Consider the following 21,485-nt stretch of genomic DNA (forward strand, 5'->3'; position numbering starts at 1 on the left):
CAATTGTACCTTGAGAAAGAGGGATGAAAATGTTGTGATTTCATTCAATTGCAAGAATCTCCAAACCTTGTTCTCTTGCGCAAGGTTTGGGCATTCACTAATGTCATTTCCCAGGACCAAGGTTTGGTTCATTGATTTAGAGTCATTGCGAAAGTGTTCTTCAAATCATTTCACTTAAATCCTATATGGGTGAGCTATTATTGGTCACCCACCCACCATCCCAACATACTATTAGTGTTAACTTCTTACTTTGATATTATCTTAACTTATTCTATATCAAATCGTTGCCTCACTAATGCACAACTTGTCATACGATTAAATTAACAAACAGACACTATTCATTATTCTAAACGTAGATGTCTTATTAGTTACACCCAAATATGGGTGATTGCCAAAAGTTATATGCTCAATACTTAGTAGGGAATGATCCTATTAGCCTAGATATGACTTTGATACCATGATTTACTATAGTGTTACAATGGTAAATGTAAATCTTTGTAATATGTGACATGGAGTATTTATCGAGAATTCATAACCTATGAAACCAAATTCCCACCTAGAATTTTCCATACTTCCCCATTGCCAAAAGCTTGAGAAGTACCTCCTGGCAAATGGCATTATCTACCTTTGTCATTCTTACATGTCGGTAAAAATAGAAATCTACTATCATTTTTCATCATTCTTCTTTGTTATAGATTACTACATATTCAATGTATTAGTAGCTTAAATGCAAGTCTCATCAAGAAGGGTATGTATTGTGTGCAACACAAAAATCATGAAGGTGCACTACTTTCATCTTGTGCAGGCATGGTAGGTTAGTTAAACCCTTGTCGTGAGGGTCCTATACAATAAGGGTTTAAAACTTAGAATGCACTTGGACCTGACTTAGCATGACCCAAAAAGAAGCTAGATTATACAGAGCCTGTGTCTTAAATTCTTTAGTAAACGGGCGCGAATCAACGCGTAAAGCATTAATAAGATAATAACTCTTCTAATAAGATGTTTTCGAATGACTAGCGGGTTTCCAATTTAGCCTTGATATAAAGGGACCGACTTATTTTGATGTGAAAGAAAAAAAAATCAAATGCATATATTTTCGCTAGTTAGGACATTTATCGCTGATGTGTATATTCCCGGAATGTGTGTGTGTGTGTGTACACGTGAATCAAAAGAGAAATAGCAAGAATGTCAAGATTGTCCCATAAAGATAACATTTTTGAAGTGTTCCCTTTCAACATGATGTGAGAAGTTTTTCGTGCCGTAAATATTGGTAGCAACATTCTCGAAAAGATTTGCAACAATGGTGGTTTAACAGCTTATCGAAATCTCAATACATTTGAGAACCGATCAACTGGTACGCATAGGTAAAAAAATAAATCCAATCGAACCGGAAAACAAGAGAATAATGAAGAAAATAAAGACGAACCCAACACAACGTATGCATTTCGTAAATCGTGGCTGAAATGTAAGTACAGCATAGCAAGAAAAGAAACTATACCATTCCCTTTTATTCTTTGACATCCTTTTACAAATAATGTGAATCAAACCAAAGCATAATTGGCACATGTGGCTATAGATTACGTTTAGATAGTGTGAGCCATGTGACCATGACACACAAGACTACACAATGCACACAATTACCCTCCCACATGGGGCTACGGATACCAACATATTTGTGACAAAAAAGACCTTTAAGTAATGCCGGAGAATGGGTGACCAAAGCATACCTTCGCGCGTTATACCTTATTCTACACACACAAAAAAGCATAAAAATGGCATCATAGAACAACTTGTACAAGTGATTTCGAAGAAGTAAGTTCTTCATCAAGAAGATTGTGCAAAGATCTTTAGGGTGAGGGTCATCGGTTCAGGATTGATGGGGTTGTGTGTGTTTACAACAAGTTCAAGCTTGGTTCTTGTGCGTGGAGAATGAAATAACCGGACAAGGAGAAGGATCCAACAACAAGATGTCAAGAAACAAGATATGGTATCTTTTCTTGATTGATAAAAAATGTCCAAAACCCTAGGTCCACAATAGGAATAGGGCTTTTGTATGAAATTGCATCACATTCTTTTCGATGCTATAATAATGTAGGCTCGTTGGGGTGTATAGACAATGAATCATATTTTGCAACAATCTTTCAGCATTAACATGTTGTCAAGAAACAAGATATGGTATCTTTTCTTGATTGATCAAAAATGTCCAAAACCCCAGCTCTAGAATAGTGTCGGCCTTTTGTATGAAATTGCATCTCATTCTTTTCTTGATGCTATTATGTAGGCTCATGGGGGGTGTCAAACATGAATCATATTTGTAACAATCTTCACCATTAACTAGGACCCTTGAACTTGTCGGACTTGTCTTGTCGCGATGTCTTGGAACAACATAAAACCCTAAGAGGGCTTTGCGATTCGGCCGTCCGGACGGGCCTGTCATAGGTGCAAGCAAGCAGCCCAATATTGTTTTTCTTTTGGTCTTCATAATGCAACATAGAGTTGGAATGCATCTCCTCCAATCCCATGGATACTTTGGAAACAATGATGAAAAGATCCTTCATACCTCATTTTGTATTTAGACAGGGAGCACAATGTGATGATGCCTGAGTGAAGGAAGTGTGTCACATAACAGAAGGGATTAATGTAGAATAGATTGGGCTGCCATCATCCGATCCTGACTGTTAACTTAATCACAAGAAGATCGATATAGCCTCTTTTCCATGTTCTTCTTTACATCCCCTTCGATCGCTCACAAGTCCGTCCTAAACATTATGATACTGATGAAGAATCGTACGTATCGATCGATCAAACACTGTGGCATCAATTCTGTTACATAATGCCGAAATCCGACAAACCCAAACAGTGTGGCATCGATTCTGTTATATAATGCTGAAATCTGACAAACCCAAACAGTGTTGCATCGATTCCCTTATATAATGCTGAAAATTTTGACAAACTTTAACAACGGTATCGCATCAATTCTGTTATATATAATGCCAAAATCTGACAAACCCAAATACGGTGTGTCATCTCGCATCGATTCTGTTATATAATGCCAAAATCTGACAAACCCAAACACAGTGTGTCATCGATTCTGTTACATAATGCTGAAATCTGACAAACCCAAACAACAGTTTGGCATTGATTCTGTTATATAATGCCGAAATCCGACAAACGATTATGTATGAATTCGTGACTCTGATGATGTGAGCCACTTAAGAACCTATTTCTTTCTACTCACAAATGCAGGCAAGTTCTTCACAAATGTATGACAAAAACTCAGGCAAGGACACACAACATTTGGAAACAGCATCCGGCCAGAAATAAAAAAGACTAGCTTGTTAGGGTTTAATTTTGCAGGAGAGATGGAGGGTGACCTAAACAAAAAGATGGGACACAATTTACAGGTAGGAGTTAGGGTTTAGGGTTTAGGGTTTAGGGTTCAGTCAGGCACTTCTACACCCAAGATGGGGGGGGAGTGGTTATGGGGGTGATCGATGGAAGAAGATGCTCAGGTCCGGGCCAGAAGCAAAGCCATGGTCTGGGTTGATCATGTAGAAAGCCTGAGAATCACTAGAGCCAATGACACGCTGGAAAGATGAGCGCAGGTAGAGGACATGGCTATCATCTGAGAGGAGACCAGTGCCAGAAGCAGACACAGAAGCAGAAGCAGAAGCAGAAGCAGAGGAAGAAGTAGTGCTAGGGTTGGAATCGGAACTGGGGTTGGACAGTGATGAGATAGCCGCAGTTGGGAGGATTCCTGCTCCCATTGAGACTCCTTGTAGCAGAGACAGGATATGGAGATCGGTTGCAGAGGTCCCCCCCGATCTCCGAACTGCAAATCCAACCTTCCGCCCGTTGCAATGCATGACCCAGGAAGGCTCGCACAGAAGATCTCCTGTCACGCTCTGCACGCGATGCGATGGCCATCGACGTTGTTGATAGGGAAGCCATCGTTTGCCATGCGATCCCACGCCATATCTGAATTGATCCTCATCATCTTCGTGATCGGTACTGCCACTACTACTGCTGCTGCTACTGCTAAATTGGCCATGATTATCTTGATTCTTGGCGATACGCAGGTGAGGGCCGAAGGGGAATGCTGCAGAATCCGCAGGATTAACATCGGAAATGCGATGGTGGATTGCATTTCCTGTTCTGACAACAGGAGACGCGGCTTTCACATGATTGGGGATGATCTTGTGGTTGTGGTCGGGCTCAGATGTGGTCCGTGTGCATTCAAGAGCGATCTTCACAAGCCCTGTCGCCATCTCTCGCAGCAGAGCACTCGTCTGCATTGGCAGCTCAATTACCACCACCAAGGAGGATGCTTCCTTCTGATGGTCATGGTGATGATTATGGCGATGGCGATGGCGATGAGCAGAAGGAGATGGAGCCTCTTGCAGGACTAAGCTTATCCTGCCTCGCCTTCTCCCATACAGTGTCCCAGTGACCACCACATTTGACATGGAATCACTACCACTGCGATTACTGCAGCTGCTACCTCTGTTTCTTTGCAGGAAAATGCTGGGACGCCTCTCTTTCTTGCCAGAACTGCTCTGATTCTTGTTCTTCTTATCGTGAGACACATGGTGATGAGGAGGACCTGCAGAAGAAGCAGAAGCAGATGAAGAAGATGAAGATGAAGATGAAGAATTTGTGCCAATATTTCTGGTGATATGGTGTAGCAGAGATTTAATGGTTCGAAAGAACTTCCATCCACTCATGCTGTAATGAATGCTCATATATTTGCCTTCTCCTTCTCCTTCTTCCTCTTCTTCTTCTTCTGCTTCTTCTCCTTCTTCCATGGTAGCTTCCTTGTTTGCAGGTTTATTAGCATTGCTCCTTCTGCTTCCATGGTATTGCAGGTAGTGTAAGCTTAAGCTTCTTGAATAATTCGACTGCCTCTTATTGCCCTGATTACAACTGCCATTGATGCTCTCTGAGTTTCTCCTGCTCAGGCCTTCTAGCTCCCCATTCTGCATCAAATCCACACAACTATCTGAGTTCCTTCTTGCCATAGCTAGTCACAATTTTAGAGTAGGAAGCAGAGAAGGTTTATTTATCAAATCAGTAGTGTGGGAATTGTAAGGATACATACATATTTGAAAGCCAAACAAACATATATGTATACATATGATATACATATGTGTTATGTCTGCATATGTATGTATGTATGTATGTATGTATGTATGTATGTATGTATGTATGCATAAACAACTATACATACACATGCATAGATGGATGGATGGATGAATATATGTATGTATATATGTACATATGTATGTATGTATGTATGTATGTATGTATGTATGTATGTATGTATGTATGTACGTATGTGCATGCATGAACAACTATACATACACATGTATAGATGGATGGATGGATGGGTGAATGTATGTATGTATGTATGTGCATGCATGAACAATTATACATACACATGTATGTATGTATGTATGTATGTATGTATGTATGTATGTATGTGCATGCATGAAGAACTAACTATACATACACATGTATAGATGGATGAATGGATGTCTTATCTTTCGATGAATGGGTGAATAACCCATTTTTTGTTGTAAACCAATTGTCTCATGGGCCAATTTTGGCCTTAGAAGACGTCAATATATCTTTCTTTCTTTCTTTGTGAATAAGTATGTACATATGTATGTATGATGTATATGGTATGGCTAGTATGTATATGCATTATGTATATCGTATGTATAGTTTATATGATGTATATTGTATGTATAATATGTATGTGGGTATTTTGTCTATTGTGTGTGTGTGTGTGTGTGTGTGTGTGTGTGGACATCTATGTGTATGTATGTATGGATATGGACATGGATATGGGTATGGATGTCATTGAAATTTGAAGGCCAAGTTGGGGAGGGTATTTCCTGGTAGCAGAAGAGTATTAATTAGTCAAATTTAGCACACATCCCCCAAGGTCCTCTTAGACAAGAGAGGGCCTAATTAAGAATCCATCCTTCAATTCCTATTCTAAATCCAATAGTTCCCCCATCCCTCCAGGCTCCTCCTCCTCCTCCAAGTTCCAGGCTTATTATTCAAGTGTGTCCCCAACTAAGTCCATGTTTTCATGCCTCCCTTATTTGAGAGCATCATCATCCCTATCCACATTTGCCTGCCTTCGGTAGTAGCCTCACACACTGTGATTTTTGTTACCATGGAGGGCCCATTTTATTTAGCACTACCTTCCGACATGCAGGGAATCTTTATCGCCTTCTCCCACAGTATGGGCTTTGTTGGTCGAATTCAGATCGTTGTTTCTGTTGGCATTACTCCCTCACTTTCAAGCCTCACGCACTCTAGTCTAGATGTTTAGAATCCCCTGACATTGTCTTTTTATGTCGTGTTGCTCTCGTTTTCGCACCTTGCACTTTGGTTTGCTAATACAATTTAGCATTCTCTTCTATGTGGCAATGTTGTCCATTTCACTCCTTGCTCTCTATAGCTTATATTTGTTTGCATTTCGTGCAAATGTTATCCCTTTTCAAACATCTTTGCCTGCCTATACAAAATGAACTTAGTGATGCGATCTTTTCCAAAAAGAAAGAAAGATATATTAACGTCTTCTAAGGCCAAAACTGGCCCATCTAACACCCAATTGGGAGAATAAGATTGGTAAGAGAGACCATCTTTTGAAGATAAAAATGTTGATTAAGTTAGTCTCAACGTAAGGATTCATGTAGTAATGATCTTTGGGTAAAATATATTAAATTATGAATTTGACGTTAGATATAAAACCGTTTTCCTAACGTTATTGTTAATAATTATAAAATTTACCCAACGACAATCACAGTTATATGTACATTACAATGGAGTACACAATTTTCGTTTCACTGGCAAAATCTGTTCACACTATTATTGACATAGAACAAAACAGCTAGCTAGGGTACTTACGTGGATGAAAACCATTAAAACCATTGGAGCAAACTAAATTAAAAAGACTTTGAATAATAAAGCCTTCCCTAGATCTTACATGCCAAGATTGTAAAGTGTCTACATCTAGTGATAGCTTCTTTAATGAACATTAAGAGGGGGGTGAAATATAGAGACAAGTTTGTGTGGAGTGAAAAATCTACATGCCCCTACAAGAACTACGCATCATGTTGTCTTTAATGAATATTAAGAGAGTTCGAATGCACAATTAACTTGATTCTCTACCCTATGTCGACAAATGTCAATATTGTCACTCACACTTTAAATATTCAAAGCAATACTGATATGACCCTTAAATTTGTGAGACTTTACAGTCTAGTTACACATTTCAAGTTCGTATTTTAAACTAGTGAAATTGATTGTGTACTCCAACTAAGTCATCACTATGCTACTAAACAATATTTGAAGGGCTAAAGTGGTATAAAGTTCAGTAGTCATACTTCATTATGGAGAGATACCAGACTCTAAACTCTTTAATTCAACCTTGTGAAGTAGACTATCGTGGTCCCATCTACTTGTGCTTCAATCAATAATGTTCAAGCATATCTTCAATCAAACTTACTACATTAACTCCTTAGAATGCATTTAAACCTAGCTTGAGGATACCATCTAATCATCCATAGAGTCATTCATAGGCTACAAAGATTCAAACACCTCATTTTCAAGAACATTTACCTTCTTCGCGTGCATTTAACATGAGCAATATGAAACTAGAGCTTAGGACACAATCTAATAGCTTATGGTCTTGACTCTTGACCATGTTATGGATTTGAAGTATATCACATCTTGGAAAATATATCATGTCTATATAACAAATTAGAAAGGTTACTAACCCTCATTTAAGCATAGCAAAAATAGTTGTTGCACTCACCATTGATCTTCTTCAAATTAAGAAGATGATTTTGGTGGCAATGTGCATCTCTACTAAGCTAGGGGTTAAGTTTTGCATGCAGATCAAGTTTGTGACATTATAATGTATGCATATGGTCGAAAATTAGGTTCCATGAAAAAGAACATAACATATTTCATCATTGTTGGGACATTATAATAGATGCATGTGGTTGAAAATTAGGTTCCATGAACATGAACACAACATATTTCATTGTCAACGTTGTTGGGACATTTTTCTCACTTGGTAAGAACAATTGCCATGAAAATGATTTGCATTTAGTGTACCAATTATTTTTGACATTGACATTGATAGATGGTTTCGACCCATGTCCCTTTTACACTAATATCTAAAGGTGAAAACTTGGATCCTAATGTGGGATGTGTCTTCCTTTATTATTTATGTGGACTCCTTTCATGTAATAGTTATGTTAATGTGTGCATATCTATCTATCTATCTATATCTATATACATATATGTATCTATGTATTTTTGTTGTTGACTTGGGATATCAATGGAAGATCGTGCAACTGTAGTAGTGTTTGTACTAAAGAGTGAAAGTCCCATAGTAGCAGTGATGTACTTGGGAGGATCCTGGATAATATAGAAATTACGAGGACCAAATGTACGACTCAAAAGGCAAAAAGGCTAAAGATGTGAGCTTATGAAGTAAATTCTAGCATTTTAGTTTCTTTGGTCTAAAGATTGGGGGGTATTATTTTAAGTGACGATTAGAGCGTACTAAGCTATAATATAGCCACTATTCCGTAGGTCAGGGATTCAATTGACAAATAGAGGTCTTTATATGAAGTGGGAATGATCATTCTTGAAAGAGGCCAGAAAGCATTGATTTAATAATGTGAGACAAAACACAAATGCTTATGATGTGAAATGACAAGAAAACTTGTGAATGGAAACAAATTTCCAAGTAAACAGGCCATCGCCAAAATATATGTTCACATTGTATTAAGTACTCCGGCAAACAATTGGTATACCCAATCTTTTAGGATGATCACTAATAATACAACGTTTTGCTAACATTAAAAGAATCACGTAGAAATCGTTGTCATTCCTTTGTGTGAGACCATCAAATTAAGGCCATGCAACGAGAAGAAGAAGGTGCAATGTGATAAAGAGATTAAAACCCCTCGTTTTCTTCGTTCCGGATCCAAGAGGGGGTTATTCGGGGTGGGATACATCGTGAATCGTGCATTCTTCATCATGTGAGAAGCTTTTGTTATACGTATTTCTTGTCTAAATCTTTGTCCGTGAACAAAAAAATACACCCCCATGATTACCATGATATCGGACCACAACCCCCCCCCCCCACCAATCTTCCTGCAATGCAAAACAATAGAATTATTAACCAACAATTCACCTAGACTGTTACCACACCAACAAATAAATATACTTGAGCATGTACCATCCATCCATTCGTTCCTTTTTAGATTCGATCTCAATAATAATGTACATCCACGAGTCTCTATCCATCCAAGACCTCGCCTCTTCAACTTATTATCGACATGTACATGCAAAATGTCCATCGTACCCCCTCCACCCTTCCTCCCCCCAACATCACAAGAGTTGGGGGATTGTTCAAGCAAGAAATTGTCGTTCTTGTCCCCTCCTTTTGTTTGTCATGTGGTCGTTACGAGCCAACTGTTACGCCTTTATGTTAATATCTCTCCCTACGTCCCTTGTGTTGAAAAACAAATCAAAGTATCTTCTACCTTGTTCTAGATCAAGTAAAAAGAGATAATGTAAAAATCACTCAGTGTTGCATCTCTCCTGGTGACTATATGATTCATAATAAATTCATACCACAAGCCGACAAAAATTGTCTGCCAAAATGTTAGGCTTAGGAGCCATGGATACATACATCCATGTTGGAGATCTACAATTGAAGTTTTTTATCACTAACACCTCCCACAAGTTCCATAACTATCCTTGAGTTCTACATTTCACAAAACCAGGCCTAATTTTATCGGTATATGTTGTTAAGAACGAAAACCTACCGTTAAATTGTGGTAACTAATAATCGATTGCAATAGGCATACAAATTACTATATCCTGATCCTCCCAATGATAATGTGACAGATATTCACCACTGTCCTCTTGAGCAAGTAGTAATTTCGCTCAACTTTAATGATGCAAATGCTCTACACCTTAGGTCATATCTCCTAACTAAGTGCATGGGATTAGAAATTTGTGCACATGCTTCTGATTTCTTGAATCTGGTTCTATAGTTTAGACGTAATGTGCATGTGCTGAGGCGTTTCTCACCTAAATCATCTACAGGTAATCTCTAGAATTAGAGATGATTCTATCAGTTTTGCAATAATCCATATATACTGATTCCTGACAATGCTTCCCATGGAGTGTGGCTTAATGTAAGAAGCGAATAAGAGCGCTGTGCACAATAGAGACTAACGATGTTTGGGGTACCAAGATTGTTCTTACTTAGGATCACGCCACAAACATTTCTTTTAAAAGTAATATACCTAATCAAGCCAATAGATTAGTCTCCAAATATATCATTTGCATAGTATTGATTCGTCTGATTTTCGTATCCATTTGGCTAATGTGCTGCCATAAAGTTGCACGACCAAAGAAATGATGGATTATCCATAGATATTTATTAGGGTTTTGTTAATGTGTCTTGATCGAGAGATGCTCCTTACTCTTTACTAACTGATTTTCGTATCGAATGGCCAGTGTGCTGTCATGAAGTTGCAAGATCAACGAAAAAATTGGATTACTGCTCTGAAACCATTGATATGAAATCGATATCCCCCATTACTGCTCTGAAACCTATAGGCTATAACACGGAATCAAAAACCATGAACGCTTGCATAATATACAAGGAAAGAAAATCTTCCAATGCTGTGTGACCTTTGAAACCCACAGTGCGGGATTAAAATCCGACATACTAATAAGTTTCTCTGAAATCTATAATTGGGAATCAGGTTCTTAGAAGAGAAAAAGTCTCATAGGTGTGCCATGAAGCCCCATGACATAGAATCAAATTCATGTATACGGGTAGTAAATAATAGGTCTAATAAGTTAACCAGAATGCATGAATGTTTGCAGCTGTGCATGATTGGAAGCAAGAAGTGGATTTAAAACAAAGACCTCTCCATCGAAAATTAAGTATGTTACCCATTGTAACCATGAATGATAATCATGGCATTTAGCAAGCATTCCCTAAAATTTCATCACATGGAGGTATTGCGAGAATTAATCCCATTAATCCTTCAAAACACTCTTCTAGCCTTTCGTTTTTTAATTCTACAGCCAGCAAAATGAAACTGCTATGTTGAATTTTGAAAGCTACATTCACTCCTCAGAGAAGATGGAAAAGCTTCAGTAGAGGAACCAAAAAGGCAAAGATGTGAGCTTTTAAAAGAACATGGATGTAGGTGATCTTACTGACCAGAAGCACATCAGGAACCATATACATACATATATATGGAGGCACCGAGCATCTGGCTAATTAGCCACCACTGAAAGTCCACAAAATAACAAACTGTTCTTCAAATCTCACGCAGGAAGACAGTAACAAAGAGAGAAAGAGCGAGACAGAAGGATCAGAGGCAGAGGAGGCCAATAATTTCGATTGTTTACAGAAGAAAGATTAGGGTTTCTTCCTGAGAAAAAGCCCTTCTTCCCTTGCTTTCCACACATACATATATACATATATATTATACATATACATATACATATATTCATGTGATGTACTTCTACCTGTACTTTTTGCAATTTACACAAAAAATGCCCCCTTCACCACTTTCTCTCACAAATTCCCCATATACCCCTCACCTTATTTTTCTCATTTTCTCCACAAAGCTTTACACTAGTAAGGATTTGAGCAGAACGCACACCTGTGGCCATGGCCACTGTCAGTTTTAGTCTGGACATTATTGTTATTACATCACGCAAGATCGTCCAAGCTTGGGTTTGTGGTGGCTCACGCTATTTTAACAATCAACACATGTTATGTCAAGAGATGTGATGAGGGTGAGAGACATAGATAGACACACACCCCCAGGCCGGCCATAACCCCCTTCCATGCCCGTCTCTGCCTTGCAACCCATTTGAAGAAGTGGGGACTTGATTTCATTGGTCCAACATGTCCAACCTTATTATTATCTATAATAATGAACACCGACCATTATTATATGGACTTAAAAATGCATGTTATGCAGTACAACCATGTCTTGGGACCTGACCTGCCCCTAGGATTGGTCAATTTGGTTCATTTGCAAGTTTTGATGCCTTTTAAGCATGTCAAGGTACAAATTTAGGAGTACTCATTATCATAAAACATGCTTTAAATTGAATGGTTATTGATAATGATCAACATCATAACATGGAGGTAGATGGTTGTGCAAGTCATGATGAATGAAGAAAGACTTATGAATTTGTTGCAATATATGCCCCCAATGCATCAAGAAGAAGAACCTTTGGCAAGACTTATTTGCTTACCCATGACTACAAATAGCAGTTAAATGTGAAGAACCTTTGGGAAAGACAATGTAATTGGGCATTTGTATATGCAGGGGGAGAGGAACGAAATCAATGTCTCAATATGTGATGCTTAGTAGCCTAGGGTAGGGTGACTTATGGAAAATGTTGCACCCTTGTCCATAGGTTTAATGTTCACCATAACAAACACCGGCAAATTATGCAAAGGCTAGACAAATGGGAACTTTAGACCATTTTTTACCACTTTGAGATCATGCTCCAATTTGGCTCGATCTTCATTTCAAGATTTGTTCATATGAAGTGCATTTGCCAAGGAGGAGACTTATGGCTATGTTTATTAACAACTAGCTCAAGCATAAACAACATATAGACTTGGATAGCAACATACTAGTTACAAATACAATTAGACATGTTAGAGAGACATTTTGACACTTGTTCAACCCAAAATTGGTGTTAATTACGTGAGCAAACGCATTCGCAATATATGAGTTTTTGGATGAGGAAAAGACAAAGACAATCAAGGTATTACTTAGAATTTATCATAGAATTTTGGGATGTTTTCAAAGATGTCATATTGTACATGGCAATTGGCAAATAAAGCTTGGCAATACAAGGATATGGCAATCTCATGGAAAGATGATTTGGTTAGATGAATCCCCTAAAAGAAATTATGTCAAACTTTTTTGGATTGGTGACTCATTGCAAAGATAATTGTGAATCGTAGTAAAGCTAGTTTTTTGACAAGTACATGCAAATAAATATTCGCTCATCCTACAAACCACAAACCATAGATAACATTATTGATTCCTTTATCATAATGGAGTGTGTCAAATACACAAGACAAGATTTATTGATCATGGCAAATGAATTGAAAAGGCTTTTGAGACAAATAAATGGGATTTTGTGGAAGTTACAATGGTCAAACAAGAAGCTGGCCCAAAAATGTTCCAAATAATTTATTGTCTTTGTAGGTCCACGACATCTTCATGCATAAGTAATGATGTATCAAAGATTCATATGATGCAACCAAATTAGCCAAAGAAGGTTGTTCTATACGTGCATTACTAAAGGCAATAGCAAACTCATCCATTATTGGTGTACATGCATGATCTAATGTGGATAACTTAGTTTCTACCAATCTACTTCATGGTTCGAAAATGCATGATGGGCAAGATTTTGTGGCACAAGTATTTGTTGAGATACATCGTTCATACAAGAGTGATAGTGAAGGCCTTCAAATAGCTTGGATTTGTCATGGGATTGCATGTTAACTTTAACGGGTTCAAACTTCTATAATTGATAATATATCATTGTCATCAACTTTTGTCACCCACTCAAATTGTTAGCCTAAGCAAAGTGGTACATCTTGGTTATCCACTAGGGTGGATTGTAAGAGAGAAAGCAAAGGATGAATAGGTTCTCAAAAAGTGCAACCCAACCTTACTTATTGGCATATTGAAACATGGCCCCTTCATGTTGTATTGAGGATATTTGAATCAATATTAATGGCTTACATGTATTATTACCTCATGATGATTGGCTGGCCCAAACAAATTATCCAAAAGGTTAACATAAAAACTCACGATACTTTTGGTGCTCTAAACTATTGCTCAAAGGCGGAAGGCTCCTATTACAAGAGAAACTATGTGCAACCCAAGTTTGGGGAGGAATCAATATTCTTAATTTACATTTGCATATGTTTATTTGTAAAATCAGACTTGATGCCAAAATTATCCTCAACATATTACCTTCAAGAAGGATGCTACCATATATATTTGCCAATTTAGAAACAAGTCATTTGACTCATGGGATACTAACCATTGGGATGTACTAGCATTTGGGAAGGTTGATGGACATATCAAAGAATGTCAAAGAAGGCAATATAGCAATAAATAAAAATGGACATTGGAGTGTTAAGTTTCTATGATCATCGGCCGAACAAGAACCTAGAAAAACTTATTTTTTGGCAAGGTGTTAAAATAAATTCACGATGTCATAAATTATCAAGGTCACTTTAATATATGACATAGCATGTCTACATAGTCTTGGGGCATATCATTGACCTATGTAAAATAAAGTGCCCCAAGACTATGTAGAGAGTCCTTTGTCTTTTTTAGATAGAGAGTACAAGGTTCATGATTGGATGTTGAAAAACGGCAGTATGTTATTCCAACGTATAACATTAACGCATTGTAAAGGTTACAATAATCCTCCTGCTTCCAAGAACCGGCAAATAGGGTTCATGATTGAATGTTGACAAAGGCAGTATAGTTATTCCAATGGATAAGATTAACACATCCAATGTAAAGGTTACACCAACATTCCTTTCAAGAACATGAAAATGCTTTGTAAACGTTACTGAAATCATGGTCTTGGCGAACACCTTACGAAGATGCCTGTTGGCGGCACTTCCCATTGGGTTGAAACTTCAAAAGAGAAATGTGCCTTTGCTACATTGTGCATCTGAAGGTTTTTGGTCTCTGCATAAGTATCCACAAGTTAGGGACATCCCACTTCAAATTTCAGTGTCCACTTGAAAGCTCAAATACCACTCAACATCATTTAGTTCCATTTTGTCCCAATGTTCTCCAGTTCTCACAGCCAATCAAATACCACCATTTAATCATTCCTTCCACACCTTCTTCACCATTAGTTCAATCATGAGCCAACCAGAGAATGCAGTTAAAAGGCAGTGAAGTTAAACCATGCACAAAGATAATTTGGTTTCATAGCATCCAACATTCTAATAAGAAGCCAACTATGTAGGTATTCAAATTGGCACATACTTACTATAAATGGTCTCAACATTCAAAGTAACAGTTAGTTTTATTGATACGAAGAATTATAAAATACAATCAAGGATGCGTATAGGGGGATTCATGTTGAGTACCGAAATGGTTCGCTCTAACATTACCATTTTGGAGAGTTTATATAATAAATTTCTTCAAGATATGCTATGTGATTTAAGTACCCATATGAAGAGCTCAAAGGTGAAGCTTCTGCCATTTTATGTACAAAACTTTCCCATCATCTACCCCTTCTCCTCCCACACTGAATATAAACAGAAAAACAGGGGAGACGTGCTTCTGAGCTACTCTCATTAACAGTAAATAGAGACTTTACCACCTCCTATACTAGACTAGCCTTTCCAAAGCCCTATTTGCCTTTTGCATTGTATATAATATAGCCCAGTAAACCTTCAATAAATTTAGCTAGGCCCATTCGATGCAGCAGCTACTTTCCTGCTGATAATACCTCCATATTGAGGCTTCGATTGCATTATGCCATCTAGTGCTATATTCTCTCTTTTTTCATCCTTCACAGGAATTGCTGTGTTTCTTTTAGGATATGAATATGCACTGCTTGACACATTTGAAATGGTTTTTTGCATAAGCCGCCATGAATTGTACCCATCGTTACTTGTATTCTTGTCCGCTGGCATGTCTGTGCCAATTACTTTGCCTGGCTTGGCAGGACTACCTATAAATAATTACAAAAACAGTGAAGCAAGTTTAAAAAGAATATAAAATACTCATGATTGATGGCACAAACCTATGTGAGTCCGCGGATTCGTTTGTGATTTAGACTGAGAACACACATTAGTTCTGCTCTCACTCTGTACCTTCTCGTTATCTTTTATTTGTTTCAAACTTTGATCACAAATATCAACAATATGATCTTTTGTAGAAGATGAAGCTACTTGCTCTTGCTGTTGGCCATTTTCTTTTGAGTGGTATAAACATGGCCTGTGGCAAAGCAAAAACATCTAAAATCAACCAAACAAAAATATGATTCTCTACATTCATCAAGAAAATGATTAGACATATAAAGATCATCACGGTATCACTAATAGCCCACTAAATGACTATATGTCTAGCTAATACCTTCACATTGTCTGAAAGAGAGAGTAGTTCATGTACAACTCAACTATTATTAGCTACAAAAGAATGGCTTCCCATTGCTATGCATTGTCATCATGCATAAATTTAGGTTATATCATGCTGGATAAACAAGAGAGTAGTTCATGCATAACTCTTACTAGCCAGAAAAATAACTTTTCATTGCTATAGATTCTTATCAAGCATGTTTGAGGTTATTTCAGGCTGGGTGAACATGCCATTAACCAAAAACTTGCTTTTAAGGCTTCCCAATTTTATACTTCCACTTGCTTGTGGCCATTGCGCCTTGTTAACCATACATGTGCATATCCAAAACTATAACAAAAAAATAATGTTCAAATTTCACATGTGGAAATACATTTTATTGGTATGATACCTTGGCAAAGATGTGTGTTGCCTCTCCAGCCGTACTGATTCACCATTCTCAAGATGAGAGAACTGCTTTTTAAATTGATCCACAGCACTAGGATACAAAAAGTTCGCTTTGTCCCCTCCACTAAGATATTCCTTCAACATATTTGGATGATACTCGAGTATCTGTTCGCAAATTGCAGTAGAGAAACGTATTATAACTAGTAATGATTAATACCACTAGAACTTTTAAAAAGTTCTGATTATAAAGCACTTTCATACCTCTCTGTAAATGAGCTCCCTTACATCGTCTTTAGAAACTCTTCGCCTCTCAAATTCAAACTCCACCTTACTGATAGGCTGTGCACCCGGTTCACGCTCAATCCTAGCAATTCCCTTGAAGTATGGGTCTGCTAATGCCTAAACAGTTGTACTGAAGATTTAGAAAGTTGTCCAGACTCAAATGGTATGAGTTCAATCATTTCATCATTCGGGAACCACACATGAAAGTTCAATAAAAAAAACTACCGCTTCTGCAGAGGGGCGGTCTTTGGGATCAAAAGCAAGGAGCTTTTCAAGAAGACGCAGAGCTAATGGGTCTCCATTCGGAAATTTCTTAGAAAACTGCATTGGTGGCTTCTTTCCCATAGTCATAAGATATTTCCTTGCTTTATCGTTTCTCACCTGCAACAAATTCCCAATTTACACCCGTATGACATGGTAGATATATGGTAATGTCTATATAAAAATGAGGCAATAACTTACCCGTGAAATTACATCAGGTGATGGAGTTCCAACCAAGTCAGTGATTAAATCTAGCTGGTGAACCACATTTTTGCCAGGAAACAGAGGCTTTCCCAATAGAACCTCCGCAAATATGCATCCAATGCTCCAGATATCAATAGCTGGGGTGTACTGCATTAAGAAACATAAAACAATCAGAGGGAGAAAAACTGAGCTGAAAATAGTTGACTGTTATTATATCAGCATGTGAATAATCAACTGTTATTATAATAGTATGTATGTGACCTTGGCTTTAAATTAGTCGGCTTAAATATCAAACAGATGCTGTCCCTGAAACATGTGTATTGTTACTTTTGTGCCTAAACTGTGTAGCAGGTTGTGACACATTTACATGGACAATGCACATACATATTTGTGGATACACATCTTTATTCATTTTTTCGTTCTGAATATTTGGTTCTGAATGTATATGAGTATCATACATGTGTGGGCTTTTCACGATACGTATATCAACACATGTACATATATGTTTTATCAATCCATGGAAACTATAGTCTCAACTATATGCTTAAGTCTCCTAGTTCAACTACATGGTTAGGTCTAGGAAACTTCTTTCTCTACATGATTTATGTCTAGGAGCTAGTGATTGGCTCACATATGTAATGCCACTGGCCAACATATACAGAAAATTTGGTTCTCTAGCATTGTTTGAAAGTAAGAAAAGGGTATAGATAGATAGATGGATATATTTTTAATGTTCAGAGGAGACTGATTGCAATCTATGAGATAGGAACATGTTAATTAGATAGAGATGATCTTAGTTTGGGCACACTGCAATCATGACACTCCATTTTAGGGCACATAGTGGCATGTATTCTCATAGTCAAATTTATAGATGATGAATGTAATATGTACATGTTAGAAGAAGTGTCCATTCCAGCCATCAGACATCACCAGAAATGGACAAACAAATATGAAAAACATAGAAACAAAGAAGTGAAAAGAAGGGCAAAAGCATGGTTCACATCGTGCACAATTCAGCAAGCATGGAAGAAGCTCAGTATCAAAACATGATTTGGACATCCCAATACCCTATCCCCTCCATTCCTGTGACTGCAAATGGAAAGGATTACAGGCGACTGTATTTTTCATCCAAAAGAAATCATAAATTTTAAAGCATCATCAAGAAGCAAGTGCTCTAGCACTCATCCCTGTAGAGGAATCGATTGCATAGCCTTGTGCTAGAAGCAGTTGAAATGAGATCCTTCGAACCAAGGAAAAAAGGTTTCACTTAAGTAGATGTCAAGGGCTTGAATACTTCATACCAAGAGCACTGATCATTGTGACATGGACTTTTGTGAATACACCTGCAATTCCTCTGGTACAAAAACCTGCAATTTAATGATTCTCTAGCACCTATCCCTTTACAGAAATGACTGTAAAACCTTGTGCTAGCACTAGGTGAAATCATATCCTTAAAACCAAGGCAAACTTTTATGCTTGTTTAGATTGCAAGGGCTTAAATCCTTCACATCAAAGTCCTACTGAACCTTGTGATTGGATTTTTATGATCACACCTGCAATTCCTCTGGTAAAAATACCTACAGCTCAATCTCTAGCATTAAATACTCACATATCCTATAACTTCTCAAAGCCAACAGATGAACAATAGTTCACTCAATACAAAGAGCATCGCTGAACCCTTTCATATCCTATCTAAAATTTCCATGCATATTAATGAAGCATGTATGACATATCTGTAACAATTTCCTATCAAATCATGATAATCAATTGTTCACTTTCCCCAGTTCATTTCAAGAGACAAAAAAACCATTCGCACATCCACAGGTTGTTTGAGGAATACTATTAAATCCACATCACTGTTATTACTTATGCTAGGAAATTTGAATGACAAAAAGACCTTCAATTGAAAGTACTAAAAAAAAGCATGGGATCATGAATCTGTACTGACTCTGGAAAAGAATGAGCCGCATAACTCTGGTGCACGATACCACCTTGTCGCAACATAATCCTGCATATGGATAATATATAATGATACACTGATATCTTGCACACCTAGTTGTTGATAAAATGAAAATTCGCAATGGATTATATGTATACAAAATAACGCTATGCAAATCACAATACCGTCCAGAATATAGCTGTCGGAGTGTCATCAAAAGCTACTCTTGCCAATCCAAAATCACATATTTTTAGCTTGCAATCAGCATTGGCCAGCACATTTTTCGGTTTCAAATCACGATGAAAGACATTACCTGCCCATAAGAAAGCTCCTCAATCACAGTTTCATGATCATAATAATACACATAAGCATATCAAGATGTTCTAGATCCATGATTAATCGACAAAACATTCCAAGCATGTTAAAAGTGGACAAAAAATTTGCATAAAAAACGAACTATCCATAAGTAAATCACCTGTGTGGATATATTTCAATGCTCTAAGAAGCTGATACAGAAAGAATTGATAGTGCTCAGGGGTTAAATCATCATTAGCCTTTATGACTTGATGAAGGTCCGATTCCATCAATTCAAACACAACATAGATATCCTTGAAATCTCGTGCTGATGGTGGAAGCAAGATATGTTTGATCTCCACAATATCGGGATGGCGGAGGATTCTAAGCAATTTGATCTCTCTGAGGATACGTGTTGCATCAGATACATGCTCAAATATGTCATTGATCTTCTTGATAGCTACCTTTTCACCAGTGACGGTATCTAAAGCAGAGCATACAACACCATAGCTCCCCTTCCCGACAATTTCTTGGATCTTGAAACGACTCGCATCCCCACATTCGGCGAAAAATTCAGCCTCCGTTTTCTGCATTGCATCAAAAAAGGATCCCAAATTTTCGAACTTGCCAGACATTGTCAAATTTTCAAAATCACTCTCCACCGCAACTGACAAAGCTCGACATATAATGTATTTGCGTAATTTTACAGGGTAAGAAATATACAAAACTGGCATTCCAATATCTTTTCCCTTATGTAAACAGGGTTTTTTTTTTTTTTTTTTTTTTTTTTCTCTATATAAAACTAGGATTTCTGTGAGATACTTATATACGTACACAGTAGATTTTTCATGTTATTTCCTTAAGTTGCTTTAAATAAATAAAACTAGGCTTTCTCAACGTTTATACAGATAGAACTAGATTCTTCATGAAATTTGTATGCATCAAACTGATCATTAAAAAACAATACCATGGCGAGAAGCTCAAGTCTCGACGAGCACCATGCATTCTGACTGGTCAAAAATAAAATAGAAATCTCGAGAGCAATGGATCTAAAATGCAAAATATTCTTCTCGGGAAAGTTCAAAAACTTTACATGATAGGAGCTTACAAAATAGATCTTCACAACTATAGCCTCCTTCAAAGAAGGAGCAAATCTGTAAGGAATAATATATTTCACAAAAAGAAGAAGAAGGTATTAACTAAGAATTCAAACAAGGGTTAATTGGAAGCTACCTTTCGACGAGTTTCCGCAGGTTGCATTGTGTTGTTTCAATTGTGGGAGGGAGCATAAAAACTCTGGGGAGAGAGCAGTGACCTATGATGGATGCAGGACATCAAAGGACAAGGAGAAAGGGAAGGAGGGAGAGATACATATACACACATATGTATGTATGAGAGAGACAGACAGACAGACAGACAGGAATCAAAGTTTGGGTGCTGCTGGCCTTCGTCGATGATATATGGATTCTTGCTGCTGCGATGGAGAAGAAAGAGGAAAGTAGAGAGAGAGAGAGGAACAAAGGAGGAACAGAGGAAGAGAGAGAGAGAGAGAGAGGAACAAAGGAGGAACAGAGTAAGAGAGAGATAGAGAGAGAAAGAGGAACAGAGGAAGAGAGAGAGAGAGAGAGAGAGAGAGAGGCTATGTAGTGAAAACTCTCTCTCTCTCTCTCTCTCTCTCCCTCTGTTCCTCTCTCTCTCTCTCTCTCTAGTGCTCTCTCTCTCTCTCCCCTCTGAAGACATGTGGTTGGAATGCAAATGGGCCCCACCACCAACACACACCCATCGGAGCCACCCGGACCGGCCAATGTCGAAACACGAGAGACTCTTCGATGGCTCGGGTATAATGTCTACTTATACGTATACGTATCCATATATGTATATGTGCGTGCGTACGTATGTAT

At 37.8% G+C, this 21,485-nt stretch overlaps 2 protein-coding genes across 2 annotated transcripts; both read right to left on the reverse strand.

The window, feature by feature from the left end:
- Nucleotides 1–3,292: 3,292 nt before the first annotated feature.
- Nucleotides 3,293–5,050, reverse strand: LOC147852875 (uncharacterized). The gene has a single exon (XM_087332786.1). The coding sequence runs from the start codon at nucleotides 5,016–5,018 to the stop codon at nucleotides 3,480–3,482; it is 1,539 nt and encodes a 512-aa protein (XP_087188912.1). The 5' UTR covers nucleotides 5,019–5,050; the 3' UTR covers nucleotides 3,293–3,479.
- Nucleotides 5,051–15,136: 10,086 nt separating this feature from the next.
- Nucleotides 15,137–20,945, reverse strand: LOC147852876 (mitogen-activated protein kinase 15-like). Its single transcript, XM_087332924.1, has 10 exons — nucleotides 20,818–20,945; nucleotides 19,766–20,171; nucleotides 19,476–19,603; nucleotides 19,300–19,359; nucleotides 17,349–17,498; nucleotides 17,112–17,267; nucleotides 16,866–17,003; nucleotides 16,609–16,769; nucleotides 15,886–16,079; nucleotides 15,137–15,813 (listed from the first exon to the last, which is right to left on the reverse strand). The coding sequence occupies exons 1-10, from the start codon at nucleotides 20,842–20,844 to the stop codon at nucleotides 15,542–15,544; spliced, it is 1,692 nt and encodes a 563-aa protein (XP_087189050.1). The 5' UTR covers nucleotides 20,845–20,945; the 3' UTR covers nucleotides 15,137–15,541.
- Nucleotides 20,946–21,485: the final 540 nt, after the last annotated feature.

This window comes from Azolla caroliniana, unplaced genomic scaffold (genome assembly GCF_043228905.1).
Source record: "Azolla caroliniana isolate FFs.n. ecotype wild unplaced genomic scaffold, voAzoCaro1.0.p SCAF_17, whole genome shotgun sequence".
Taxonomy (NCBI): domain Eukaryota; kingdom Viridiplantae; phylum Streptophyta; class Polypodiopsida; order Salviniales; family Salviniaceae; genus Azolla; species Azolla caroliniana.